Genomic DNA, 25,524 nt, shown 5'->3' on the forward strand with positions numbered 1-25,524 from the left:
TTGTAAGAATACACTCATCAGTACTAACAATTGGGTTGTGTATTTGTGTTGCCAGTACATTTACCCATTGTTATAGTAGTAGTTTTATATTGTGGGTACTTTGTAACAGTACTTCTATATTGTCGAAAGCAAACTTGTACTGAATGAATACTTCTCATGGGTTAAATGTGTGTTTGGAATTTTATCAAATAAATGTATATTTTTGGGGGGAAATTTTAAAAGGTCTATATTTAGGAATTACACATCATGTCATCAGCTAACAATTGATTTTTGTAAGTTAAATAGAATTTTAGGACTAAAGACGAAAACAAAGGATCATAAAAAATGTTTAGTTCTGTTGAATTTTAATTGCAAACAATTTATTGAAACCCCCCAAAGAAATGAATGAATTAAATTTAATTAATGACAGCATTGATACAAAGAATGACAGGATGAAGATTAGAATGTGTTCTTATCTTAGAAGTCTTAATTTTGAGAAAAATATTTATTTGTTAATGAATTCAGCAATATATAAGGATGTGGCTATTCTTAAGTTCAAAACCTATGTGCTTGCCACGTGCTTCACACTTTGAAGTATAGCCTAGGAAGCTCTCTTTAGATCTGTGCCTTATGTCATGGTTTACAAATATGACTAAAGAAACTTGCTCGCTTCTTGGACTATGGCAGTGAGGTTCTCTTTTTTCTTTTTCTTTTTTTTTTTTTCAAATTCGACTTTGTATACTCTGTACGAATTGGTAAATTACATTTATGTTTTCTTACTTAGCATAATTTATAGTTTTCACGTTTTTGTTTGATATCATGAATTCTTGAATATTTTCTATTCTTAAATTGGGAGTTGCTAGAAGTAGGATGGTATTACTGCTTATGTTTCGTTCATTTGTTTTGATTTTTATCACATCCAAGCTTAGTGAGGAGATGCAAACTGTGCACCTTTTCTTCTATCTTGCGGATGAAGATGGGAACGCTTTGAGTTTGAGTAGGGAGACCCTGAACATTCGTGAGAATTCTCTCCTGGCTTTTGGATCACGAACAGATGTTGGCAGTTGAAATCTAAATATAGAATCAATGGTATGTTGTCAGATAGATGCACGGGAACCTTTATTGTGAAAGAGGAAATAATTACTCATGCATGCCTGTGCTCCTCCATGTTTATGTATTTTGTGGCCCCAACAATATTTTTAATTCAGCTTTAATCTCAAACCAATTTCTTGTAGGATGATTTGGAAGTCCATTATTCTGGCTTCAGGACATCTCACATTCACAATTTATCAGACCTTGTCCAGCAAAATCTTGGAGCCCAAGTAAGAATTAATGTTTTTCGTTGTCTGCTGTTTTTTCTGCATACATGTTGATTTCTGCTATTGGTAAAACATTCATTTGCTTCCATTTTACAGTGTTATAATCGTACTAGTGTTTCATGTTTCAGTTTTCAGCAGTGGTTCCTTCACTTATGCTGTGTGTGTGTGTGCGCGCTTGCTTGCTTGCTCAATCACACTCTTGTATGTGTTGTTAGGTGAGGAAGTTTGGTCGTTTGCAACTCTCAGACACTACTGATGATTCTTCAAACATTTTAGTATTTCAGGTAGGCAGTCAGGGAGGCAACAGATTACACGTGTCCACGGACTATGATTGACATTCTCAGGTTTCCATTTCTCTTCTACCCCATATGCTTTTCTGTTTTTTATGCAGATCTTGGGTAGGATTTCTTTCAGAACAGATGTAGCTTTTATATCTGGAACTGGCGTAAAAGATTCAAGACTTAAAGAACGTCTCAGCAGCCTTACAGGTATCTTCTGTCAAGTTCTGTGCATGTTTCCTTTATCTTGATTGTGAACATTGTGTTTATAAGATTACAAGTGTCTTATTCTTTATGAAACTTCCTTATAAGTAATACTGGTATAACTTATCAGAAGCACAAGGAAATAGGCTGCTTGTTGGTATTGCCAAACAAGAAAGACTGCAGAATTAGATTTGAGGTAAATAACCTCTTTTCAATTTGAAAAGAGGCAACAAAAAATATTTAGCAATATGCTAGGAAGTCATGAAATCTGGAGGACTGCATATAGGGTTACATGAAAACCCTCACTTACATTTTTTAATTAACTTGGTGGACAAGTTCAGTGAGGAAGGAAAAAGATCAACTTAATAGACAAAGGAGAGTAAACGGGCGGGCATGCTGATTAAGAGAGAGAGAGAGAGAGAGGGGGGGAGACAACTTTGGGAATGATTGTTGTCTAAAAGACCCAGAATAAAAACTTCAAAGAATTGTTATAGAGATGGGATTCAGGTCAATTCATAACGTTCATTAATTTGATTTAGCAAAGGAAATGAAGAGTGAAGTTGTTAACGCTGTTAAAAGAAGTGAGTGGTGTAGTGCAGTCATTCTCACGGGAGGGTGTGGAGATAAGATGGGTGCGCTGTGATCAAGATTTGAAGTCAATAGGCAATGTGATGATGTCAATGTCATTGACAAGAACTCAGCATAATGGTACCATTTTCCTGACCACGTATCCCAGTCCTCTGACGAAATTTCTCAGTCCTCCGACCAAATTTCCCTGTTTATTTTAAATTTAAATATTTTTTGAACTTTTCGCTCTTTGGGGAATTGAAATATCATCTGAATGTAGGATCATATTCCTTTTGCATAAACAAGTTGAACCCCCCCTCCCGAAATTATAGTTCTTTTTTTGGTGCGCAATATTACAATCCTTTTTGTATGGACACATTGACTTATTCCCCAATTTCTTGTAATTTTTTTGTTTACTTTCAATAGCACAAGCTATTTATTTCAGCTTTGTAAGTTGTGATAATTTTGCTTCATACTTTTGGGTACCTTACTGACTAGTCAACTAGATGAGAAGGAAAAAGAATTTGATGACAAATTCAAAAAATGCTTTAATTTGGCTGATGAGGTATCCATTCATATGAAATCCTTATATTTGTGTCATTTGTTTTTTGAAATCAGATAACTGTATGCAGAATTTTTAGGATCATGGCATGTGTTTGATAGTTTTGTTGCAAGTAACATGTCACTATAAGCCTAGTCACATTGGTGACTGCAGGAAAATTATACAATTCTTAAGATACAGTTTTTTTTATTATTATTGTTATTCTTATTATTATTATTTGGATGGTCTCATTGTGTTTAAACTTAAAATTATGAATATGTTGATAAAAGTTATTCAGCCAGTTCATAGGCTTAAGGAGACTTTTTCAGCTCTCAGTTTGAAAAGAACAATGCTTGTCTCCCTTTTTTTTCGAGGCTTAGGTAGAGCTTGACCAATTCTTAAATTTTGTGATCAAGATTAAGGAAAATTATACAATTCCTATGATCTCTTTTCTTGACCACCTCTTAAATTTTGTAGAGCTTTTTGATACACATGAAGATGTATAGGTTTTTTTTTTCTTCTCCTCTTTTGTATACGGATGGCATTCCCTTGATGCCTTTTTTAAATGAATCTTACTTAACTTATCAAAATAAGATGTCAAGCGGTTCAAATAATCCCGGTGGCCATTTCATTTTATGTTTAAGTTGTATTCAATTGTACAAAATCTATATTTTGCATAAAATGAACTGTTTTGATATTATGATATGTTGTTTTCAGCTTGATTCTGAGTCCATCTCCACTGGTAAGGCTGCAGTTGCGAGTTTGTTGGGTGGAATTGGCTACTTTTATGGCCAATCAAAAATCTCAGTCCCAAGTAACTCAAATGTAAGTTTTACAGATCTGTATGTGATCGTCTTAATCATATCAAATCAATTATCTCTTCATCAATTCCATTTGAAACACACTATCTCCATCTAATATGATTAACTGTGTTTTGAGGGAGAGAGAGGAAGAGAGGTGGTTTGAGTTTACAAAAGTTATTAGGATACATGGTCTGGGTTTACAGGTTAGCTGTAAAAGGTTTATTTGATTTAGCTTGATTGTCTGCATGATTTAATTAGGGGCCAAGTCATTGCTAATTAGAGTGGCCTGTAGGTTAAGTAACTTTAGGCCCAACAGACATCTGAATTTCTGCTGCAATAAAGTATTTGGAAGGCCTTTTTTGGAGAACAAAATTTTAGATATGATGTTGTCTTTTGACCGTTTTTTTTTATTTATTTCTAGGTCTTGTTTTATATCCCCACGGCTTACAAAGTCAAGCTTATGTTGATATAATAATAGTAATAATAATAATAATAATAATAATAATAATAATAATAATAATAATAATAATAATAATAATCTGATTTATAACAAAGATCAGATTTTACTAGATTTCAGGTTGATCCTAGTTTTTTTAGTATCCTTCTGAACCTCTAGCCACTGGATTCTTTTCCAGCCTACATCAAATCTCTATCTGGAATGTTTGTCATGTAAATAAGAAATTTGATGTAGAGCAGTTTGCAATTTGAAATTTGCAAATAATGTTATGGAAAGGGAAACATTGAAATTTTAAATAAAAAAAACGGTACTTTATTTTGAAAAAAAATAAAAGTTGAAATTTGATGACGCACTTTTGAAAATAAATTGGGACACATTTCGGGAAACAATAAGTAATGGAAGGACAATTGTTTAGATTGATCACTCTGGTAGGAATCCTTTAAATTTGTTAGAATTCCCTTGGTCGGGCAACTATCACCCAATGGGTGATGACGATGACTTCAAGATCCAATGGTAAGTGTTATACAAAATTGACTGGTTCCATTCACCTATCCTTGGGTTTGTTGCATAGTATCCCGGACACTATTCGTGGGTTATGTTATGTCAATAAGGCAAGCATGAGGCTATGCTACTAGTACTGTTTGATCATTCCCTTGTGGAAGGAGTGATATATTGATAGTAACAATAGATGTGCCCTTTTCTGACCAAACTTACCTCCTTTTGCATGGAGAGAGCATTGGCAGCTTTCAAACTAGGGCATGATACCCTCCTTTCCAGGATTGTATTATTGCCTCTTTGAATGATTTAGTGAATCCTAGGTCTAACTTCTAAATTAGGACAGGGCGACCCTAACCCCCAAATAGGCATGAATGCAAATTATGTGTTTATGTGATATTTTGGAAACGATTTGATTTGATTTGATTTGATTTGAATCCAGCGATCTAGCAACGCGAAAGACAGTGATTTCATTCCCAAACTCTGGGGAGTCTGACGTGGCAGTGATTTGATTCTGTGGCAATCCGAGTTATTTGGGGGCAATGATGCAGTCACAAAGATTTGGGGGTTCAATTTAGGCAGTGATTCATATTTTGATCATGATTTGAGTAATAAGTAGTAAATTAGGGGAGTGGTTTCCCAGTTTTAAAGAATTTGAGTTTGCATTTGGGTTCTTTCCTTAGTGATCAATGAAGAAGGGGAAAAAGAAAAGAATGATTGCCTTTTTAAAAATTAAATCCCCAAGAAAACATGTTGTTAAAGAATAACTTTAAAAAAAAAAAAGTAACTTTTCAACTTAAGTAGAGCCTCGGAGATTATGGAAGGTGTTTGATCGAATAAGAATCTTTAAGTCATTGACTTTAGGGAGAATTTCGACTTTTACGAAAAATGGTAGATAAGGAAGTGGTGGCCAAATCTTCAATTTTGAATAAAATTCGAAATCGCCTAGAAAGACATTTGACTAAGGAGACAATTGTTTGATTAGATACTTGGAATAAGATCGAGAGCTCCTTGGGAGAAAGAATTGTGAACGAAAACCCGTGTAGAATTTTAGAAATTATGGAGAGTTTTTGATCAGACAGAAATCCTTAGGTTTTTGACTTTAGAGGGAATTTGATTTTATGGAAAAGTGTTGATGAGGAGGTGATGACCGAGTCTTTCACTTTGAAGTGAAATTTTGAATTTCCTTAGAAGACATTTGACTATAAGGTGACTGTTTGATTGATTTCTTAGAATAAGATCTAAAATTCTTTGGAAATTTTTTTGAAAATAAAATTTGAACAGAGTTATGAAATTATGGAAAGTTCTTTTCATCCGGTAGAAACCTTTGGGCCGCTGACTTTGAGGGAAACTTAATTTTGTGGAGAAATGTTAGACAAGGAAGTAATGACCGAGTCTCTCATTTCGAATAAAATTTTGGTTCCTGTACAAGATATTTGGCTAAAGGACGATCGTTTGGTTGATTCCTTGGAATAAAATCCGAACTCTTTTAAACTTTCGAAAAAAAAAGCGGAAAGGAAAACATTGAAATTTTAAAGAAAAAATAAAAACGGCACTTTATTTTGAAAAAATATGTTTAAAAAAATAGAAGTTGAAATTTGATGACGCACTTTTGAAAATAAATTGGGGCACATTTCGGGAAACAATATGTAATGGAAAGACAAGTGTTTAGATTCATTACTCTGGTAGGAATCTTTTAAATTCGTCAGAATTCCGTTGGTCGGGCAAGTATCACCCACTGGGTGATTACAATGACTTCGGGATCTAATGGTAATTGTTAAACGAAATTGACTGGTTGCATTCACCTATCCTCGGGTTTGTTGCATAGTATCCCGGACACTATCCGTGGGTTTTGTTATGTCAATAAGGCAAGCAGGAGGCTATGCTACTAGTACTGTTTGATCATTCCCTTGTGGAAGGAGTGGTATATTGATTGTAACGACCGTTGTGCCCTTTCTTGACCAAACTTACCTCTCCTTCTGCATGGAGAGAGCATTAGCAGCTTCCAAACTAGGGCAGGATACCCTCATTTCCAGGATTGTATTATTGCCTCTTTGAATGATTTAGTGAATCCTAGGTCTGAGTTCTAAATTAGGACAGGGCAACCCTACCCCCCAAATAGGCATGAATGCAAATTATGTGTGATATTTTGAAAACGATTTGATTTAGTTTGACTTGATTCCAGCGATCTAACAACGAGAAAAACAGTGATTTCATTCCCAAACTCTGGGGAGTCTGACGTGGCAGTGATGTAATTCTGTGACAATCCGAGTTATTTGGGGGCAATGATGCAGTTACAAGGATGTGGGGGTTCAATTTAGGCAGTGATTCATATTTTGATCATGATTTGAGTAATCGGTAGTAATTAGGGTGGTGGTTTCTCAATTTTTAAGAATTTTAGTTTGAATTTGGGTTCTTACCTTAGTGATCAAAGAAGAAGAGGAAAAAAAAAAGAATGATTGCCTTTTTAAAATTTAAATCCCCGAGAAAACATGTTGTTAATAAATAACTTCTAAAAAAAAAAAGGAACTTTCCAATTTAAGTAGAGCCTCGGAGATTATGGAAGGTGTTTGATCGAATAAGAATCTTTAAGTCATTGGCTTTAGGGGGAATTTCGAGTTTTACGAAGAATGGTATATAAGGAAGTGGTGGCCAAATCTTCAATTTTGAATAAAATTCGAAATCCCCTTGAAAGACATTTGACTAAGGAGACAATTGTTTGATTAGATACTTGGAATAAGATCGAGAGCTCCTTGGGAGGAAAGAATTGTGAAGGAAAACCCGTGTAGAATTTTAGAAATTATGGAGAGTTTTTGATCAGACAGAAATCCTTAGGTTTTTGACTTTAGAGGGAATTTGATTTTATGGAAAAGTGTTGATGAGGAGGTGATGACCGAGTCTTTCACTTTGAAGTGAAATTTTGAATTTCCTTAGAAGACATTTGACTATAAGGTGACTGTTTGATTGATTTCTTGGAATAAGATCTAAAATTCTTTGGAAATTTTTTTGAAAATAAAATTTGAATAGAGTTATGAAATTATGTAAAGTTCTTTCATCCGGTAAAAACCTTTGGGCCGCTGACTTTGAGGGAAACTTAATTTTGTGGAGAAATGTTAGACAAGGAAGTAATGACCGAGTCTCTTATTTCGAATAAAATTTTGGTTCCTGTACAAGATATTTGGCTAAAGGACGATCGTTTGGTTGATTTCTTGGAATAAAATCCGAACTCTTTTAAACTTTCGAAAAAAAAAGAGGAAAGGAAAACATTGAAATTTTAAAGAAAAAATAAAAACGGCACTTTATTTTGAAAAAATATGTTTAAAAAAATAGAAGTTGAAATTTGATGACGCACTTTTGAAAATAAATTGGGGCACATGTCGGGAAACAATATGTAATGGAAAGACAAGTGTTTAGATTGATCACTCTGGTAGGAATCTTTTAAATTCGTCAGAATTCCGTTGGTCGGACAAGTATCACCCACTGGGTGATTACGATGACTGGGATCCAATGGTAATTGTTAAACGAAATTGGCTGGTTGCATTCACCTATTCTCGGGTTTGTTGCATAGTATCCCGGACACTATCCGTGGGTTATGTTATGTCAATAAGGCAAGCAGGAGGCTATGCTACTAGTACTGTTTGATCATTCCCTTGTAGGAGTGGTATATTGATTGTAACGACTGTTGTGCCCTTTCTTGACCAAACTTACCTCTCCTTCTGCATGGAGAGAGCATTAGCAGCTTCCAAACTAGGGCAGGATACCCTCATTTCCCGGATTGTATTATTGCCTCTTTGAATGATTTAGTGAATCCTAGGTCTGAGTTCTAAATTAGGACAGGACAACCCTACCCCCCAAATAGGCATGAATGCAAATTATGTGTGATATTTTGGAAACGATTTGATTTGATTTCATTTGATTCCAGCGATCTAACAACGAGAAAGACAGTGATTTCATTCCCAAAGTCTGGGGAGTCTGACGTGGCAGTGATTTGATTCTGTGGCAATCCAAGTTATTTGGGGGGAATGATGCAGTTACTAGGATGTGGGGGTTCAATTCAGGCAGTGATTCATATTTTGATCATGATTTGAGTAATCGGTAGTAATTAGGGTGGTGGTTTCCCAATTCTTAGGAATTTTAGTTTGAATTTGGGTTCTTACCTTAGTGATCAAAGAAGAAGAGGAAAAAGAAAAGAATGATTGCCTTTCTAAAATTTAAATCCCCGAGTAAACCTGTTGTTAAAGAATAACTTCTAAAAAGAAAATGGAACTTTCCAACTTAAGTAGAGCCTCGGAGATTATGGAAGGTGTTTGATCGAATAAGAATCTTTAAGTCATTGGCTTTAGGGCAAATTTCGAGTTTTACGAAAAATGGTAGATGAGGAAGTGTTGGCCAAATCTTCAATTTTGAATAAAATTCGAAATCCCCTAGAAAGACATTTGACTAAGGAGACAATTGTTTGATTAGATACTTGGAATAAGATCGAGAGCTCCTTGTTAGGAAAGAATTGTGAACGAAAAACCGTGTAGAATTTTAGAAATTATGGAAAGTTTTTTATCAGACAGAAATCCTTAGGTTTTTGACTTTAGAGGGAATTTGATTTTATGGAAAAGTGTTGATGAGGAGGTGATGACCGAGTCTTTCACTTTGAAGTGAAATTTTGAATTTCCTTAGAAGACATTTGACTATAAGGTGACTGTTTGATTGATTTCTTGGAATAAGATCTAAAATTCTTTGGAAATTTTTTGAAAATAAAATTTGAATAGAGTTATGAAATTATGTAAAGTTCTTTTCATCGGGTAAAAACCTTTGGGCCGCTGACTTTGGGGGAAACTTAATTTTGTGGAGAAATGTTAGACAAGGAAGTAATGACCGAGTCTCTCATTTCGAATAAAATTTTGGTTCCCGTACAAGATATTTGGCTAAAGGACGATCGTTTGGTTGATTCCTTGGAATAAAATCCGAACTCTTTTGTACTTTCGAAAAAAAGAAGAGGAAAGGAAAACATTGAAATTTTAAAGAAAAAATAAAAACGGCACTTTATTTTGAAAAAATATGTTTAAAAAAATAGAAGTTGAAATTTGATGATGCACTTTTGAAAATAAATTGGGGCACATTTCGGGAAACAAGATGTAATTGAAAGACAGGTGTTTAGATTGATCACTATGGTAGGAATCTTTTAAATTCGTCAGAATTCCGTTGGTCGGGCAAGTATCACCCACTGGGTGATTACGATGACTTCGGGGTCCAATGGTAATTGTTAAACGAAATTGACTGGTTGCATTCACCTATCCTCGGGTTTGTTGCATAGTATCCCGGACACTATCTGTGGGTTATGTTATGTCAATAAGGCAAGCAGGAGGCTATGCTACTAGTACTGTTTGATCATTCCCTTTTGGAAGCAGTGGTATATTGATTGTAATGACTGTTGTGCCCTTTCTTGGCCAAACTTACCTCTCCTTCTGCATGGATAGAGCATTAGCAGCTTCCAAACTAGGGCAGGATACCCTCATTTCCAGGATTGTATTATTGCCTCTTTGAATGATTTAGTGAATCCTAGGTCTGAGTTCTAAATTAGGACAGGGCAACCCTACCCCCCAAATAGGTATGAATGCAAATTGTGTTTATGTGATATTTTCGAAACGATTTGATTTGATTTGATTTGATTTTATTCTAGCTATCTAACAACGAGAAAGACAGTGATTTCAATACCAAAGTCTGGGGAGTCTGACGTGGCAGTGATTTGATTCCGTGGCAATCCGAGTTATTTGGGTGCAAAGATGCAGTTACAAGGATGTGGGTGTTCAATTTAGGCAGTGATTCATATTTTGATCATAATTTGAGGAATCGGTAGTAATTAGGGGGTTGGTTTCCCAATTTTTAAGAATTTTAGTTTGAATTTGGGTTCTTACCTTAGTGATCAAAGAAGAATAGGAAAAAAAGAAGAATGATTGCCTTTTTAAAATTTAAATCCCCGAGAAAACATGTTGTTAATGATCAACTTCTAAAAAAAAAAGGAACTTTCCAACTTAAGTAGAGCCTCGGAGATTATGGAAGGTGTTTAATTGAATAAGAATCTTTAAGTCATTGGCTTTAGGTGGAATTTTGAGTTTAATGGAAAATTGTAGATAAGGAAGTGGTGGCCAAATCTTCAATTTTGAATAAAATTCGAAATCCCCTAGAAAGGCATTTGACTAAGGAGACAATTGTTTGATTAGATACTTGGAATAAGATCGTGAGCTCCTTGTTAGGAAAGAATTGTGAACGAAAAACCGTGTTGAATTTTAGAAATTATGGAGAGTTTTTGATCAGACAGAAATCCTTAGGTTTTTGACTTTAGAGGGAATTTGATTTTATGAAAAAGTGTTGATGAGGAGGTGATGACCGAGTCTTTCACTTTGAAGTGAAATTTTGAATTTCCTTAGAAGACATTTGACTATAAGGTGACTGTTTGATTGATTTCTTGGAATAAGATCTAAAATTCTTTGGAAATTTTTTGAAAATAAAATTTGAATAGAGTTATGAAATTATGTAAAGTTCTTTTCATCCGGTAAAATCCTCTGCGCCACTGACTTTGAGGGAAACTTAATTTTGTGGAGAAATGTTAGACAAGGAAGTAATGACCGAGTCTCTCATTTCGAAAAAAATTTTGATTCCTGTACAAGATATTTGACTAAAGGACGATCGTTTGGTTGATTCCTTGGAATAAAATCCGAACACTTTTAAACTTTCAAAAAAGAAAGAGGAAAGGAAAACATTGAAATTTTAAAGAAAAAATAGAAACGACACTTTACTTTGAAAAAATATGTTTAAAAAAATAGAAGTTGAGATTTGATGATACACTTTTGAAAATAAATTGGGGCACATTTCGGGAAAGAATATGTGATGGATAGACAAGTGTTTAGATTGATCACTCTGGTAGGAATCTTTTAAATTCGTCAGAATTCCGTTTGTCGGGCAAGTATCCCCGCTGGGTGATTACGATGACTTCGGGATCTAATGGTAATTGTTAAACGAAATTGACTGGTTGCTTTCACCTATCCTCGGGTTTATTGCATAATATCCCGGACACTATCCGTGGGTTATGTTATGTCAATAAGGCAAGCAAGAGGCTATGCTACTAGTACTGTTTGATCATTCCCTTGTGGAAGGAGTGAGATATTGATTGTAACGACTGTTATGCCCTTTCTTGACCAAACTTACCTCTCCTTCTGCATGGAGAGAGCATTAGCAGCTTCCAAACTAGGGCAGGATACCCTCCTTTCCAGGATTGTATTATTGCCTCTTTGAATGATTTAGTGAATCCTAGGCTTGAGTTCGAAATTAGGACAGGGCAACCCTACCCCCCAAATAGGCTTGAATGCAAATTATGTGCTTGTGTGATATTTTGGAAACAATTTGATTTGATTTGATTCCACCTCTCTAACAACGAGAAAAACAGTGATTTCATTCCCATAGTCTGGGGAGTCTGACGTGGCAGTGATGTGATTTTGTGGCAATCCGAGTTATTTGGGGGCAATGATGCAGTAACAAAGATGTGGGGGTTCAATTCAGGGAGTGATTCATATTTTGATCATGATTTGAGTAATCGGTAGTAATTGGTTTCCCAATTTTTTAGAATTTTAGTTTGAATTTGGGTTCTTACTTTAGTGATCAAAGAAGAAGAGGAAAAAGAAAAGAATGATTGCCTTTTTAAAATTTAAATCCCCGAGAAAACATGTTAATGAATTACTTCTAAAAAAGAAAGGAAGTTTCCAACTTAAGTGGAGCCTCGGAGATTATGCAAGGTGTTTGATCGAATAAGAGTCTTTAAGTCATCGGCTTTAGGGGAGAATTTCGTGTTTTACGACAAATGGTAGATAAGGAACTGGTGGCCAAATCTTCAATTTTGAATAAAATTCGAAATCCCCTAGAAAGACATTTGACTAAGGAGACAATTGTTTGATTAGATACTTGGAATATGATCGAGAGCTCCTTGGGAGGAAAGAATTGTGAACGAAAACCCGTGTAGAATTTTAGAAATTATGGAGAGTTTTTGATCAGACAGAAATCCTTAGGTTTTTGACTTTTGAGGGAATTTGATTTTATGGAAAAGTGTTGATGAGGAGGTGATGACCGAGTCTTTCACTTTGAAGTGAAATTTTAAATTTCCTTAGAAGACATTTGACTATAAGGTGACTGTTTGATTGATTTCTTGGAATAAGATCTAAAATTCTTTGGAAATTTTTTGAAAATAAAATTTGAACAGATTTATGAAATTATGGAAAGTTCTTTTCATCCGGTAAAAACCTTTGGGCCGCTGACTTTGAGGGAAACTTAATTTTGTGGAGAAATGTTAGACAAGAAAGTAATGATCGAGTGTCTCATTTCGAATAAAATTTTGGTTCCTGTGCAAGATATTTGGCTAAAGGACGATCGTTTGGTTGATTCCTTGGAATAAAATCCGAACTCTTTTAAACTTTCGAAAAAAAAGCGGAAAGTAAATCATTGAAATTTTAAAGAAAAAATAAAAACGACACTTTATTTTGAAAAAATATGTTTAAAAAAATAGAAGTTGAAATTTGAAGACGCACTTTTGAAAATAAATTGGGGCACATTTTGGGAAACACTCTGTAATGGAAAGACTAAGTGTTTAGATTGATCACTCTGGTAGGAATCTTTTAAATTCGTCAGAATTCCGTTGGTCGGGCAAGTATCACCCACTGGGTGATTACGATGACTTCGGGATCCAGTGGTAATTGTTAAACGAAATTGACTGGTTGCATTCACCTATTCTCGGGTTTGTTGCATAGTATCCCGGACACTATTCGTGGTTATGTTATGTCAATAAGGGAAGCAGGAGGCTGTGCTACTAGTACTGTTTGATCATTCCATTGTGGAAGGAGTGGTATATTGATTGTAACGACTGTTGTGCCTTTTCTTGACGAAACTTACCTCTCCTTCTGCATGGAGAGAGCATTAGCAGCTTCCAAACTAGGGCAGGATACCCTCTTTTTCAGGATTGTATAATTGCCTCTTTGAATGATTTAGTGAATCCTAGGTTTGAGTTCTAAATTAGGACAAGGCAACCCTACCCCCCAAATAGGCAAGAATGCAAATTATGTGCTTATGTGATATTTTGGAAACGATTTTATATTTGATTTGATTCCTGCTATCTAACAACGGGAAAAACTGTGATTTCATTCCCAAAGTCTGGGGAGTCTGACGTGGCAGTGATTTGATTCTGTAGCAATCCGAGTTGTTTGGGGGCAATGATGCAGTTACAAGGAAGTGGGGGTTCCATTTAGGCAGTGATTCGTATTTTGATCATGATTTGAGTAATCGGTTGTAATTAGGGGGGTGGTTTCTCAATTTTTAAGAATTTGAGTTTGAATTTGGGTTCTTACCTTAGCGATCAAAGAAGAAGAGGAAAAAGAAAAAAATGATTGCCTTTTTAAAATTTAAATCCCCGAGAAAACATGTTGTTAACGAATAACTTCTAAAAAATAAAGGAACCTTCCAACTTAAGTAGAGCCTCGGTGATTATGGAAGGTGTTTGATCGAATAAGAATCTTTAAGTCATTGGCTTTAGGGGGAATTTCGAGTTTTACGAAAAATGGTAGATAAGGAAGTGGTGGCCAAATCTTCAATTTTGAATAAAATTCGATATCCCCTAGAAAGACATTTGACTAATGAGACAATTGTTTGATTAGATACTTGGAATAAGATCGAGAGCTCCTTGGGAGGAAAGAATTGTGAACGAAAAGTCGTGTCGAATTTTAGAAATTATGCAAAGTTTTTGATCAGACAGAAATCCTTAGGTTTTTGACTTTAGAGGGAATTTGATTTTTTGGAAAAGTGTTGATGAGGAGGTGATGACCGAGTCTTTCACTTTGAAGTGAAATTTTGAATTTCCTTAGAAGACATTTGACTATAAGGTGACTGTTTGATTGATTTCTTGGAATAAGATTTAAAATTCTTTGGAAATTTTTTGAAAACAATATTTGAAAAGAGTTTTGAAATTATGGAAAGTTCTTTTCATCCGGTAAAAACCTTTGGGCCGCTGACTTTGAGGGAAACTTAATTTTGTGGAGAAATGTTAGACAAGAAAGTAATGATCGAGTGTCTCATTTCGAATAAAATTTTGGTTCCTGTGCAAGATATTTGGCTAAAGGACGATCGTTTGGTTGATTCCTTGGAATAAAATCCGAACTCTTTTAAACTTTCGAAAAAAAAAGCGGAAAGTAAATCATTGAAATTTTAAAGAAAAAATAAAAACGACACTTTATTTTGAAAAAATATGTTTAAAAAAATAGAAGTCGAAATTTGAAGACGCACTTTTGAAAATAAATTGGGGCACATTTTGGGAAACAATCTGTAATGGAAAGACTAAGTGTTTAGATTGATCACTCTGGTAGGAATCTTTTAAATTCGTCAGAATTCCGTTGGTCGGGCAAGTATCACCCACTGGGTGATTACGATGACTTCGGGATCCAGTGGTAATTGTTAAACGAAATTGACTGGTTGCATTCACCTATCCTCGGGTTTGTTGCATAGTATCCCGGACACTATCCGTGGGTTATGTTATGTCAATAAGGCAAGCAGGAGGCTATGCTACTAGTACTGTTTGATCATTCCCTTGTGGAAGGAGTGGTATATTGATTGTAACGACTGTTGTGCCCTTTCTTGACCAAACTTACCTCTCCTTCTGCATGGAGAGAGCATTAGTAGCTTCCAAACTAGGGAAGGATACCCTCCTTTGCTGTCTTGTATTATTGCCTCTTTGAATGATTTAGTGAATCCTAGGTCTGAGTTCTAAATTAGGACAGGACAACCCTACCCCCCAAATAGGCATGAATGCAAATTATGTGCTTATGTGATAGTTTGAAAACGATTTTATATTTGATTTGATTCCAGCTATCTAACAACGAGAATGACAGTGATTTTATTCCCAAAGTCTGGGGAGTCTGACGTGGCAGTGATTTGATTCTGTGGCAATCCGAGTTATTTGGGGGCAATGATGCAGTTACAAGGATGTGGGGGTTCAATTCAGGGAGTGATTCATATTTTGATCATGATTTGAGTAATCGGTTGTAATTAGGGGGGTGGTTTCCCAATTTTTAAGAATTTTGGTTTGAATTTGGGTTCTTACCGTAGTGATCAAGGAAGAAGAGGAAAAAGAAAAGATTGATTGCCTTTTTTAAATTTAAATCCCCGAGAAAAGATGTTGTTAATGAATAACTTCTAAAAAAAATAGGAACTTTCCAACTTAAGTTGAGCCTCGGAGATTGTGGAAGGTGTTTGATCGAATAAGAATCTTTAAGTCATTGGCTTTAGGGGGAATTTTGAGTTTTACGAAAAATGGTAGATAAGGAAGTGGTGGCCAAATCTTCACTTTTGAATGAAACTCGAAATCCCCTAGAAAGACATTTGACTAAGGAGATAATTGTTTGATTAGATACTTGGAATAAGATCGAGAGCTCCTTGGGAGGATAGATTTGTGAATGAAAACCCGTGGAGAATTTCAGAAATTATGGAGAGTTTTTGATCAGACAGAAATCCTTAGGTTTTTTACTTTAGAGGGAATTTGATTTTATGGAAAAGTGTTGATGAGGAGGTGATGACCGAGTCTTTCAGTTTGAAGTGAAATTTTGAATTTCCTTAGAAGACATTTGAATATAATGTGACTGTTTGATTGATTTCTTGGAATAAGATCTAAAATTCTTTTGAAATTTTTTGAAAATAAAATTTGAATAGAGTTATGAAATTATGGAAAGTTTTTTTCATCCGGTAAAAACCTTTGGGCCGCTGACTTTGAGGGAAACTTAATTTTGTGGTGAAATGTTAGACAAGGAAGTAATGACCGAGTCTGTCATTTTGAATAAAATTTTGGTTCCTGTACAAGATATTTGGCTAAAGGACGATCGTTTGGTTGATTCCTTGGAATAAAATCCGAACTCTTTTAAACTTTCGAAAAAAAAGAGGAATGAAAAACATTGAAATTTTAAAGAAAAAATAAAAACGACACTTTATTTTGAAAAAACATGTTTAAAAAAATAGAAGTTGAAATTTGATGACGCACTTTTGAAAATAAATTGGAGCATATTTCGGGAAACAATATGTAATGGAAAGACAAGGTTTTAGATTGATCACTCTGGTAGGAATCTTTTAAATTCGTCAGAATTCTGTTTGTCTGGCAACTATCACCCACTGGGTGATTACGATGACTTCGGGATCCAATGGTAATTGTTAAACGAAATTGACTGGTTGCATTCACCTATCCTCGGGTTTGTTGCATAGTATCCCGGACACTATCCGTTGGTTATGTTGTGTCAATAAGGCGAGCAGGATGCTATGCTACTTGTACTGTTTGATCATTCCGTTGTGGAAGGAGTCGTATATTTATTGTAACAACTGTTGTGCCCTTTCTTGAGCAGACTTACCTCTCCTTCTGCATGGAGTGAGCATTAGCAGCTTCCAAACTAGGGCAGGATACCATCCTTTCCAGGATTGTATTATTGCCTCTTTGAATGATTTAATGAATCCTAGGTCTGACTTCTAAATTAGGACAGGGCAACCTTACCCCCCAAATAGGCATGAATGCAAATTATGTGCTTATGTGATATTTTGGAAACGATTTGATTTGATTTGATTCCAGCGATCTAACAACGAGAAAGACAGTTATTTCATTCCCAAAGTTTGGGGAGTCTGACGTGGCAGTGATTTGATTCTTTGGCAATCCGAGTTATTTGGCGGCAATGATGCAGTTACAAGGATGTGGGGGTTCAATTCAGGCAGTGATTCATATTTTGATCATGATTTGAGTAATCGGTAGTAATTAGGGGGGTGGTTTCCCAATTTTTAAGAATTTGAGTTTGAATTTGGGTTCTTGCCTTAGTGATCAAAGAAGAAGAGGATAAAGAAAAGAATGATTGCCTTTTTAAAATTTAAGTCCCCGAGAAAACATGTTAAAGAACAACTTCTAAAAAAAAAAGCAACATTCCAACTTATGTAGAGCGTCGGATATTATGGAATGTTTTTGATTGATTAAGAATCTTTAAGTCATTGACTTTAGGGGGAATTTCGACTTTTACGAAAAATGGTAGATAAGGAAGTGGTGACCAAATCTTCAATTTTGAATAAAATTCGAAATCCCCAAGAAAGACATTTGACTAAGGAGACAATTGTTTGATTAGATTTTTAAAATAGGATCGAGTGCTCCTTGGTAGGAAAGAATTGTGAAAGAAAACCCGAGTAGAATTTTAGAAATTATGGAAAGTTTTTATCGGACAGAAATCCTTAGGTTTTTGACTTTAGAGGGAATTTGATTTTATGGAAAAGTGTTGATGAGGAGGTGATGACCGAGTCTTTCACTTTGAAGTGAAATTTTGAAATTCCTTAGAAGACATTCGACTATAAGGTAACTGTTTGATTGATTTCTTGGAATAAGATCTAAAATTCTTTGGAAATTTTTTGAAAATAAAATTTGAATAGAGTTCCGAAATTATGGGAAGATCTTTTCATCAGGTACAAACCTTTGGGCCGCTGATTTTGTGCGAAAATTTTATGGAGAAATATTGGACATGGAAGTAATGACCTAGTCTCTCATTTCGAATAAAATTTTTGTTCCTGTACAAGATATTTGGCCAAGGGGCGATCGTTTGGTTGATTTCTTGGAATAAAATCCGAACTTCTCAAAACTTTCGACAAAAAAGAGGAATGGGAAACATTGAAATATTTTTTTAAAAAAAGCGCTACTTTATTTTGAAAAAGGATTTTGAAATAAGTAGAAGTTGAAATTTGATCATGCACTTTTGAAAATAACTTGGGGCACATTTCGGGAAACAATAAGTAATGGAAAAGAATATTTTAGATTGATCACTCTGGTAGGAATCCTTTAAATTCGTCAGAACTCCCTTGGTTGGGCAACTATCACCCAATGGGTGATGACGATGACTTCGAGATCCAATGGTAAGTGTTAAACAAAATTGATTGGTTCCATTCACCTATTCTCAGGTTTGTTGCATAGTATCCCGGAGACTATTCGTGGGTTATGTTATGTCAATAAGGCAAGCAGGAGGCTATGCTACTAGTACAGTTTGATCATTCCGTTGTGGAGGGAGTGGTATATTGATTGTAAAAACTGTTGTGCCCTTTCTTGACCAAACTTACCTCTCCTTTTGCATGGAGAAAGCATTAGCAGCTTCCAAACTAAGGCAGGATACCCTCCTTTCCAGCATTGTATTATTGCCTCTTTGAATGATTTAGTGAATCCTTGGTCTGACTTCTAAATTTGGACAAGGCAACCCTACACCCCAAATAGGCATGAATGGAAATTATGTGCTTATGTGATATTTTGGAAACGATTTGATTTGATTTGATTCCAGCGATCTAACAACGAGAAAGACAGTGATTTCATTTCCAAAGTCTGGGGAGTCTGACGTTGCAGTGATTTGATTCTGTGGCAATTCGAGTTATTTGGGGGCAATGATGCAGTTACAAAGATGTGGGGGTTCAATTTAGGCAGTGATTCATATTTTGATCATGATTTGAGTAATTGGTAGTAATTAGGGGAGTGGTTTCCCAATTTTTAAAAATTTTAGTTTGAATTTGAGTTCTTACCTTAGTGATCAAAGAAGAAGAGGAAAAAGAAAAGAATGATTGCCTTTTTGAAATTTAAATCCCCGTGAAAACATGTTGAATAACTTCTAAAAAAAAAAAAGAACTTTCCAACTTTAGTGCAGCCTCGGAAATTATGGATGGTGTTTGATCGAATAAGAATCTTTAAGTCATTGGCTTTAGGGGGAATTTCGCCTTTTACAAAAAATGGTAGATAAGGAAGTGCTTAGCAAATCTTCAATTTTGAATAAAATTCGAAATCCCCTAGAAAGACATTTGACTAAGGAGACAATTGTTTGATTAGATACTTGGAATAAGATCGAGAGCTCCTTGGGAGGAAAGAATTGTGAAAGAAAACTCGAGTAGAATTTTAGAAATTATGGAAAGTTTTTGATCGGACAGAAATCCTTAGGTTTTTTACTTTAGAGGGAATTTGATTTTATGGAAAAGTGTTGATGAGGAGGTGATGACCGAGCCTTTTACTTTGAAGTGATATTTTGAATTTCCTTTGAAGACATTTGACTATAAGGTGACTGTTCGGTTGATTTCTTGGAATAAGATCTAAACTTCATTGGAAATTTTTTGAAAATAAAATTTGAATAGAGTTCCAAGATTAAGGAAAGTTCATTTCATCAGGTAAAAACCTTTGGGCCACCGACTTTGAGGGAAACTTAATTTATGGAGAAATGTTAGACAAGGAAGTAATGACCGAGTCTCTCATTTCGAGTTAAATTTTTTTTCCTGTACGAGATATTTGCCTAACGGGCGATCGTTTGGTTGATTCCTTGGAATAAAATCCGAACTCCTCAAAACTTTCGAAAAAAAAAAGAGGAAAGCGAAACATTGAAATTTTAAAGGAAAAAAAAACGGCACTTTATTTTGAAAAAATATGTTTTAAAAAATAGAAGTTGAAATTTGATGACGCACTTTTGAAAATAAATTGGGGCACATTTTGGGAAACAATAAGTAATGGAAAGACAACTGTTTAGATTGATCACTCTGGTAGGAATGCTTTAAATTCCTCAGAATTCCCTTGGTCGGGCAACTGTCACCCAATGGCTGACGACGGTGACTTCGAGATCCAATGGTAATTGTCAACTAAATTGACTGGTTCCATTCACCTATCATCGGGTTTACTGCATAGTATCCTGGACACTGTTCGTGGGTTTTGTTGTGTCAATAAGGCAAGCATGAGGCTATGCTACTAGTACTGTTTGATCATTCCCTTGTTGAAGGAGTGGTATATTGATTGTAACAACTGATGTTCCCTTTTGTGACCAAACTTACCTCTCCTTCTGCATAGAGATAGCATTAGCCGCTTCCAAACTAGGGCAGGATACCCTCCTTTCCAGGAGTGTATTATTGCCTTTTTGAATGATTTAGTGAATCCTAGGTTTGACTTCTAAATTGGGACAGGGCAACCCTACCCCCCAAATATGCATGAATGCAAATTATGTGCTTATGTGATATTTTGGAAATGATTTGATTCCAGCGATCTAACGACGAGAAAGACAGTGATTTCATTCCCAAAGTCTGGGGAGTCTGATGTGGCAGTGATTTGATTCTGTGGCAATTCGAGTTATTCGGGGGCAATGATGCAGTTACAAAGATTTGGGGGGTTCAATTTAGGCAATGATTCATATTTTGATCATGATTTGAGTAATCGGTAGTAAATTAGGGGGGTGGTTTCCCAATTTTAAAGAATTTGAGTTTGAATTTTGGTTCTTACCTTAGTGATCAAAGAGGAAGAGGAAAAAGAAAAGAATGATTGCCTTTTTAAAATTTAAATCCCCGAGAAAACATGTTAAAGAATAACTTCTAAAAAAAAAGGAACTTTCCAACTTAAGTAGAGCCTCGAAGATTATGGAAGGTGTTTGATCGAATAAGAATCTTTAAGTCTTTGACTTTCTGGGCAATGTCGACTTTTACGAAAAATGGTAGATAAGGAAGTGGTGACCAAATCTTCAATTTTGAATAAAATTAAAAATCTCCTAGAAGGACATTTGACTAAGGAGATAATTGTTTGATTATATACTTGGAATAAGATCGAGAGCTCCTTGGGAGGAAATAATTGTGAAAAAAAACGCGAGTAGAATTTTAGAAATTATGAAAAGTTTTTGATCAGAAATAAATCCTTAGGTTTTTGACTTTACAGGGAATTTGATTTTATGGAAAAGTGTTGATGAGGAGGTGATTACCGAGCCTTTAACTTTGAAATGAAATTTTGAATTTCCTTAGAAGACATTTGACTATAAGGTGACTGTTTGATTGATTTCTTGGAATAAGAACTACAATTCTTTGGAAATTCTATAAAAATAAAATTTGAATAGATTTCTAAATTATGGAAAGTTCTTTTCATCAGGTAAAAACTTTTGTGCCGCTGACTTTGAGGGAAACTTAATTTTATAGAGAAATGTTAGACTAGGAAGTAATGACTGAGTCTCTTGTTTCGAATATAATTTTGGTTCCTGTACAAGATATTTGGCTAAAGGGCGATCGTTTGGTTGATTCCTTGGAATAAAATCCGAACTCCTCAAAACTTTCGACAAAAAAAAAAGAGAAACAGGAAACATTGAAATTTTAAAGAAAAAAAAAACGGCACTTTATTGTGAAAAAATATGTTTAAAAAAATAGAAGGTGAAATTTGATGACGCATTTTTGAAAATAAATTGGGGCACATTTCGGGAAACAATAAGTGATGAAAAAGAATATTTTAAATTAATCATTCTGGTAGGAATCCTTTAAATTCGTCCAAATTCCTTTGGTCGGGCAACTATCACCCAATGGGTGATGACGATAAGTTCAGGATCCAATGGTAATTGTTAAACAAAACTGACTAGTTCCATTCACCTATCCTCGGGTTTGTTGCATAGTATCCCGGACACTATTCGTGGGTTATGTTATGTCAATCAGGCAAGTCGGAGGCTATGCTACTAGTACTGTTTGATCATTCCCTTGTGGAAGGAGTGGTATATTGATTGTAACAACTGTTGTGCCCTTTCTTGACCAAACGTACCTCTCCTTCTACATGGAGAGCATTAGCAGCTTCCAAACTATAGCAGGATACCCTCCTTTTCAGGATTGTATTATTGCCTCTTTGAATGATTTAGTGCATCCTTGGTCTGACTTCTAAATTGGGACAGGGCAACCCTACCCCCTATATAGGCATGAATGAAAATTATGTGCTTATATGATATTTTGGAAATGATTTGATTTGATTTGATTTGATTTGATTCTAGCGATCTAACAACGAGAAAGATAGTGATTTCATTCCCAAAGTCTGGGGAGTCTGACCTGGCGGTGATTTGATTCTGTGGCAATTCGAGTTATTCGGGGGCAATGATGCAGTTACAAAGATTTGGGGGTTCAATTTAGGCAATGATTCATATTTTGATCATGATTTGAGTAATCGGTAGTAAATTATGGGTGTGGTTTCCCAATTTTAAAGAATTTGAGTTTGAATTTGGGTTCTTCCCTTAGTGATCAAAGAAGAAGAGGAAAAAGAAAAGAATGATTACCTTTTTAAAATTTAAATCTCCGAGAAAACATGTTAAAGAATAACTTCTAAAAAAAAAAAGAACTTTCCAACTTAAGTAGAGTCTCGAAGATTATGGAAGGTGTTTGATTGAATAAGAATCTTTAAGTCATTGACTTTTGGGGCAATTTCGACTTTTACGAAAAATGGTAGATAAGGAAGTGGTGACCAAATCTTCAATTTTGAATAAAATTCAAAATCTCCTAGAAAGACATTTGACGAAGGAGATAATTGTTTGATTATATACTTGGAATAAGATCGAGAGCTCCTTGGGAGGAAATAATTGTGAAAGAAAACGCGAGTAGAATTTTAGAAATTATGAAAAGTTTTTTATCAGAAATAAATCCTTAGGTTTTTGACTTTACAGGGAATTTGATTTTATGGAAAAGTGTTGATGAGGAGGTGATTACCGAGCCTTCAACTTTGAAGTGAAATTTTGAATTTCCTTAGAAGACATTTGACTATAAGGTGACTGTTTGATTGATTTCTTGGAATAAGAACTAAAATTCTTTGGAAATTTTTTGAAAATAAAATTTGAATTGAGTTCCGAAATTATTGAAAGTTCTTTTCATCAGGTAAAAGCCTTTGGGCCGTTGACTTTGAAGGAAACATAATTTTATGGAGAAATGTTACCATGGAAATATTGGCCGTGTATCTCATTTCGAATACAATTTTTGTTCCTGTACAAGTTATTTGGCTAAAGGGGGATCGTTTCGTTTATTCCTTGGAACAAAATCCGAACTCCTCCAAACTTTAGAAAAAAAAAGGTAAGGGAAACGTTGAAATTTTAAAGAAAAAAAAAAGGTACTTTATTTTGAAAAAGAATAGAAGTTGAAATTTGATCACGCACTTTTGAAAATAAATTGGGCCACATTTCGGGAAACAAAAAGTAAAGGAAAGACAATTGTTTAGATTGCTCACACTGGTAGCAATCCTTTAAATTCCGCAGAATTCCCTTGGTCGGGCAACTATCACCCAATGGGTGATGACGATGACTTCAAGATCCAATGCTAAGTGTTAAAAAAAATTGACTGGTTCCATTCACCTATCCTCGGATTTCTTGCATAGTATGCCGGACACTATTCGTGGGTGATGTTATGTCAATAAGGCAAGCATGAGGCTATGCTACTAGTACTGTTTGATCATTCCCTTGTGGAAGGAGTGGTATATTGATTGTAACGATTGTTGTGCCCTTTCTTGACCAAACTTACCTCTCCTTCTGCATGGAGAGAGCATTAGCAGCTTCCAAACTAGGGCAGGATACCCTCTTTTTCAGGATTGTATTATTGTCTCTTTGAATGATTTAGTGAACCTTGGTCTGACTTCTAAATTAGGACAGGGCAACCCTACCCCCAGATAGGCATGAATGCAAATGATGTGCTTATGTGATATTTTTGAAAAGATTTGATTTGATTCCAGTGATCTAACAATGAGAAAGACAGTGATTTCATTCCCAAAGTCTGGGGAGTCTAACGTGGCAGTGATTTGATTCTGAGGCAATCCGAGTTATTTGGGGGCAATGATGCTGTTACAAAGATTTGGGGGTTCAATTTATCAAGTGATTCATATTTTGATCATTATTTAAGTAATCAGTTGTAAATTACGGAGGTGGTTTCTCAATTTTAAAGAATTTGAGTTTGAATTTGGGTTCTTACCTTAGTGATCAAAGAAGAAGAGGAAAAAGAAAAGAATGATTGCCTTTTTAAAGCTTAAAAACCGAAGAAAACATGTTATTTAAGAATAACTTCTAAAAAAAAAAAGGAACTTTCCAACTTAAGTAGAGCCTCGGAGATTATGGAAGGTGTTTGATCGAATAAGAATCTATGTGTCATTGACTTTAGCGAGAGTTTCAACTTTTATGATAAATGGTAGATGAGGAAGTGGCGCCCAAATCTTCAATTTTGAATAAAATTCGAAATCCCCTAGAAAGACATTTGACTACGGAGACAATTGTTTGATTGGATACTTGGAATAAGATCGAGAGCTCCTTGGGAGGAAAGAATTGTGAAAGAAAACCTGAGTAGAATTGTAGAAATTATGGAAAGTTTTTGATCAGACAGAAATCCTTAGGTTTTTTATTTTAGAGGGAATTTAATTTTTTGGAAAAGTGTTGATGTGGTGGTGGTGATGACCGAGTCTCACTTTGAAGTGAAATTTTGAATTTCCTTGTAATACATTTGACTATAAGGTGACTGTTTGATTTATTTCTTGGAATAAGATCTAAAATTCTTTGGAAATCATTTGGAAATAAAATTTGAATAGAGTTCCGAAATTATGGAAAGTTCTTTTTATCCGGTAAAAACCTTTGGGCCGCGACTTTAAGGGAACCTTAATTTTATGGAGAAATGTTCGACAAGGAAGTAATGCCCGAGTCTCTTATTTTGAATAAAATTTTTGTTCCTGTACAAGATTTTTGACTAAAGGGCGATCATTTGGTTGATTCCTTGGAATAAAATCCGAACTCCTCAAAACTTTCGAAAAAAAAGAGTAAAGGGAAACAATGAAATTTCAAAGAAAAAAAAAAAACGGCACTTTATTTTGAAAAAGGATTTTGAAAAAAATAGAAGTTGCAAATTGATCACGGACTTTTGAAAATAAATTGCGGGCACATATCGGGAAAAATTAAGTAATGGAAAGACAATTGTTTAAGTTGATCACCCTTGTAGGAATCCTTTAAATTCCTCAGAATTCCCCTGGTCGGGTAACTATCACCCGGGTGATGACGGTGACTTCGAGATCCAATGGTGATTG

General features: G+C 35.1%; 1 protein-coding gene across 1 annotated transcript in view; it reads left to right on the plus strand.

Annotated features, from left to right (window-relative positions):
- LOC114297921 (mannosyl-oligosaccharide glucosidase GCS1) overlaps positions 1-25,524 on the plus strand; it is a gene marked incomplete at its 5' end in the record, with an annotated part of 54,943 nt that overhangs the window by 1,747 nt on the left and 27,672 nt on the right. Inside the window, 4 exon segments of the mRNA XM_082897209.1 lie at positions 909-1,068; positions 1,215-1,301; positions 1,514-1,582; positions 1,690-1,786. Coding sequence (XP_082753335.1) covers positions 909-1,068; positions 1,215-1,301; positions 1,514-1,582; positions 1,690-1,786 — 413 coding nt within the window.

This window comes from Camellia sinensis, chromosome 12 (assembly GCF_055761805.1).
Source record: "Camellia sinensis isolate YWXY chromosome 12, ASM5576180v1, whole genome shotgun sequence".
NCBI lineage: Eukaryota > Viridiplantae > Streptophyta > Magnoliopsida > Ericales > Theaceae > Camellia > Camellia sinensis.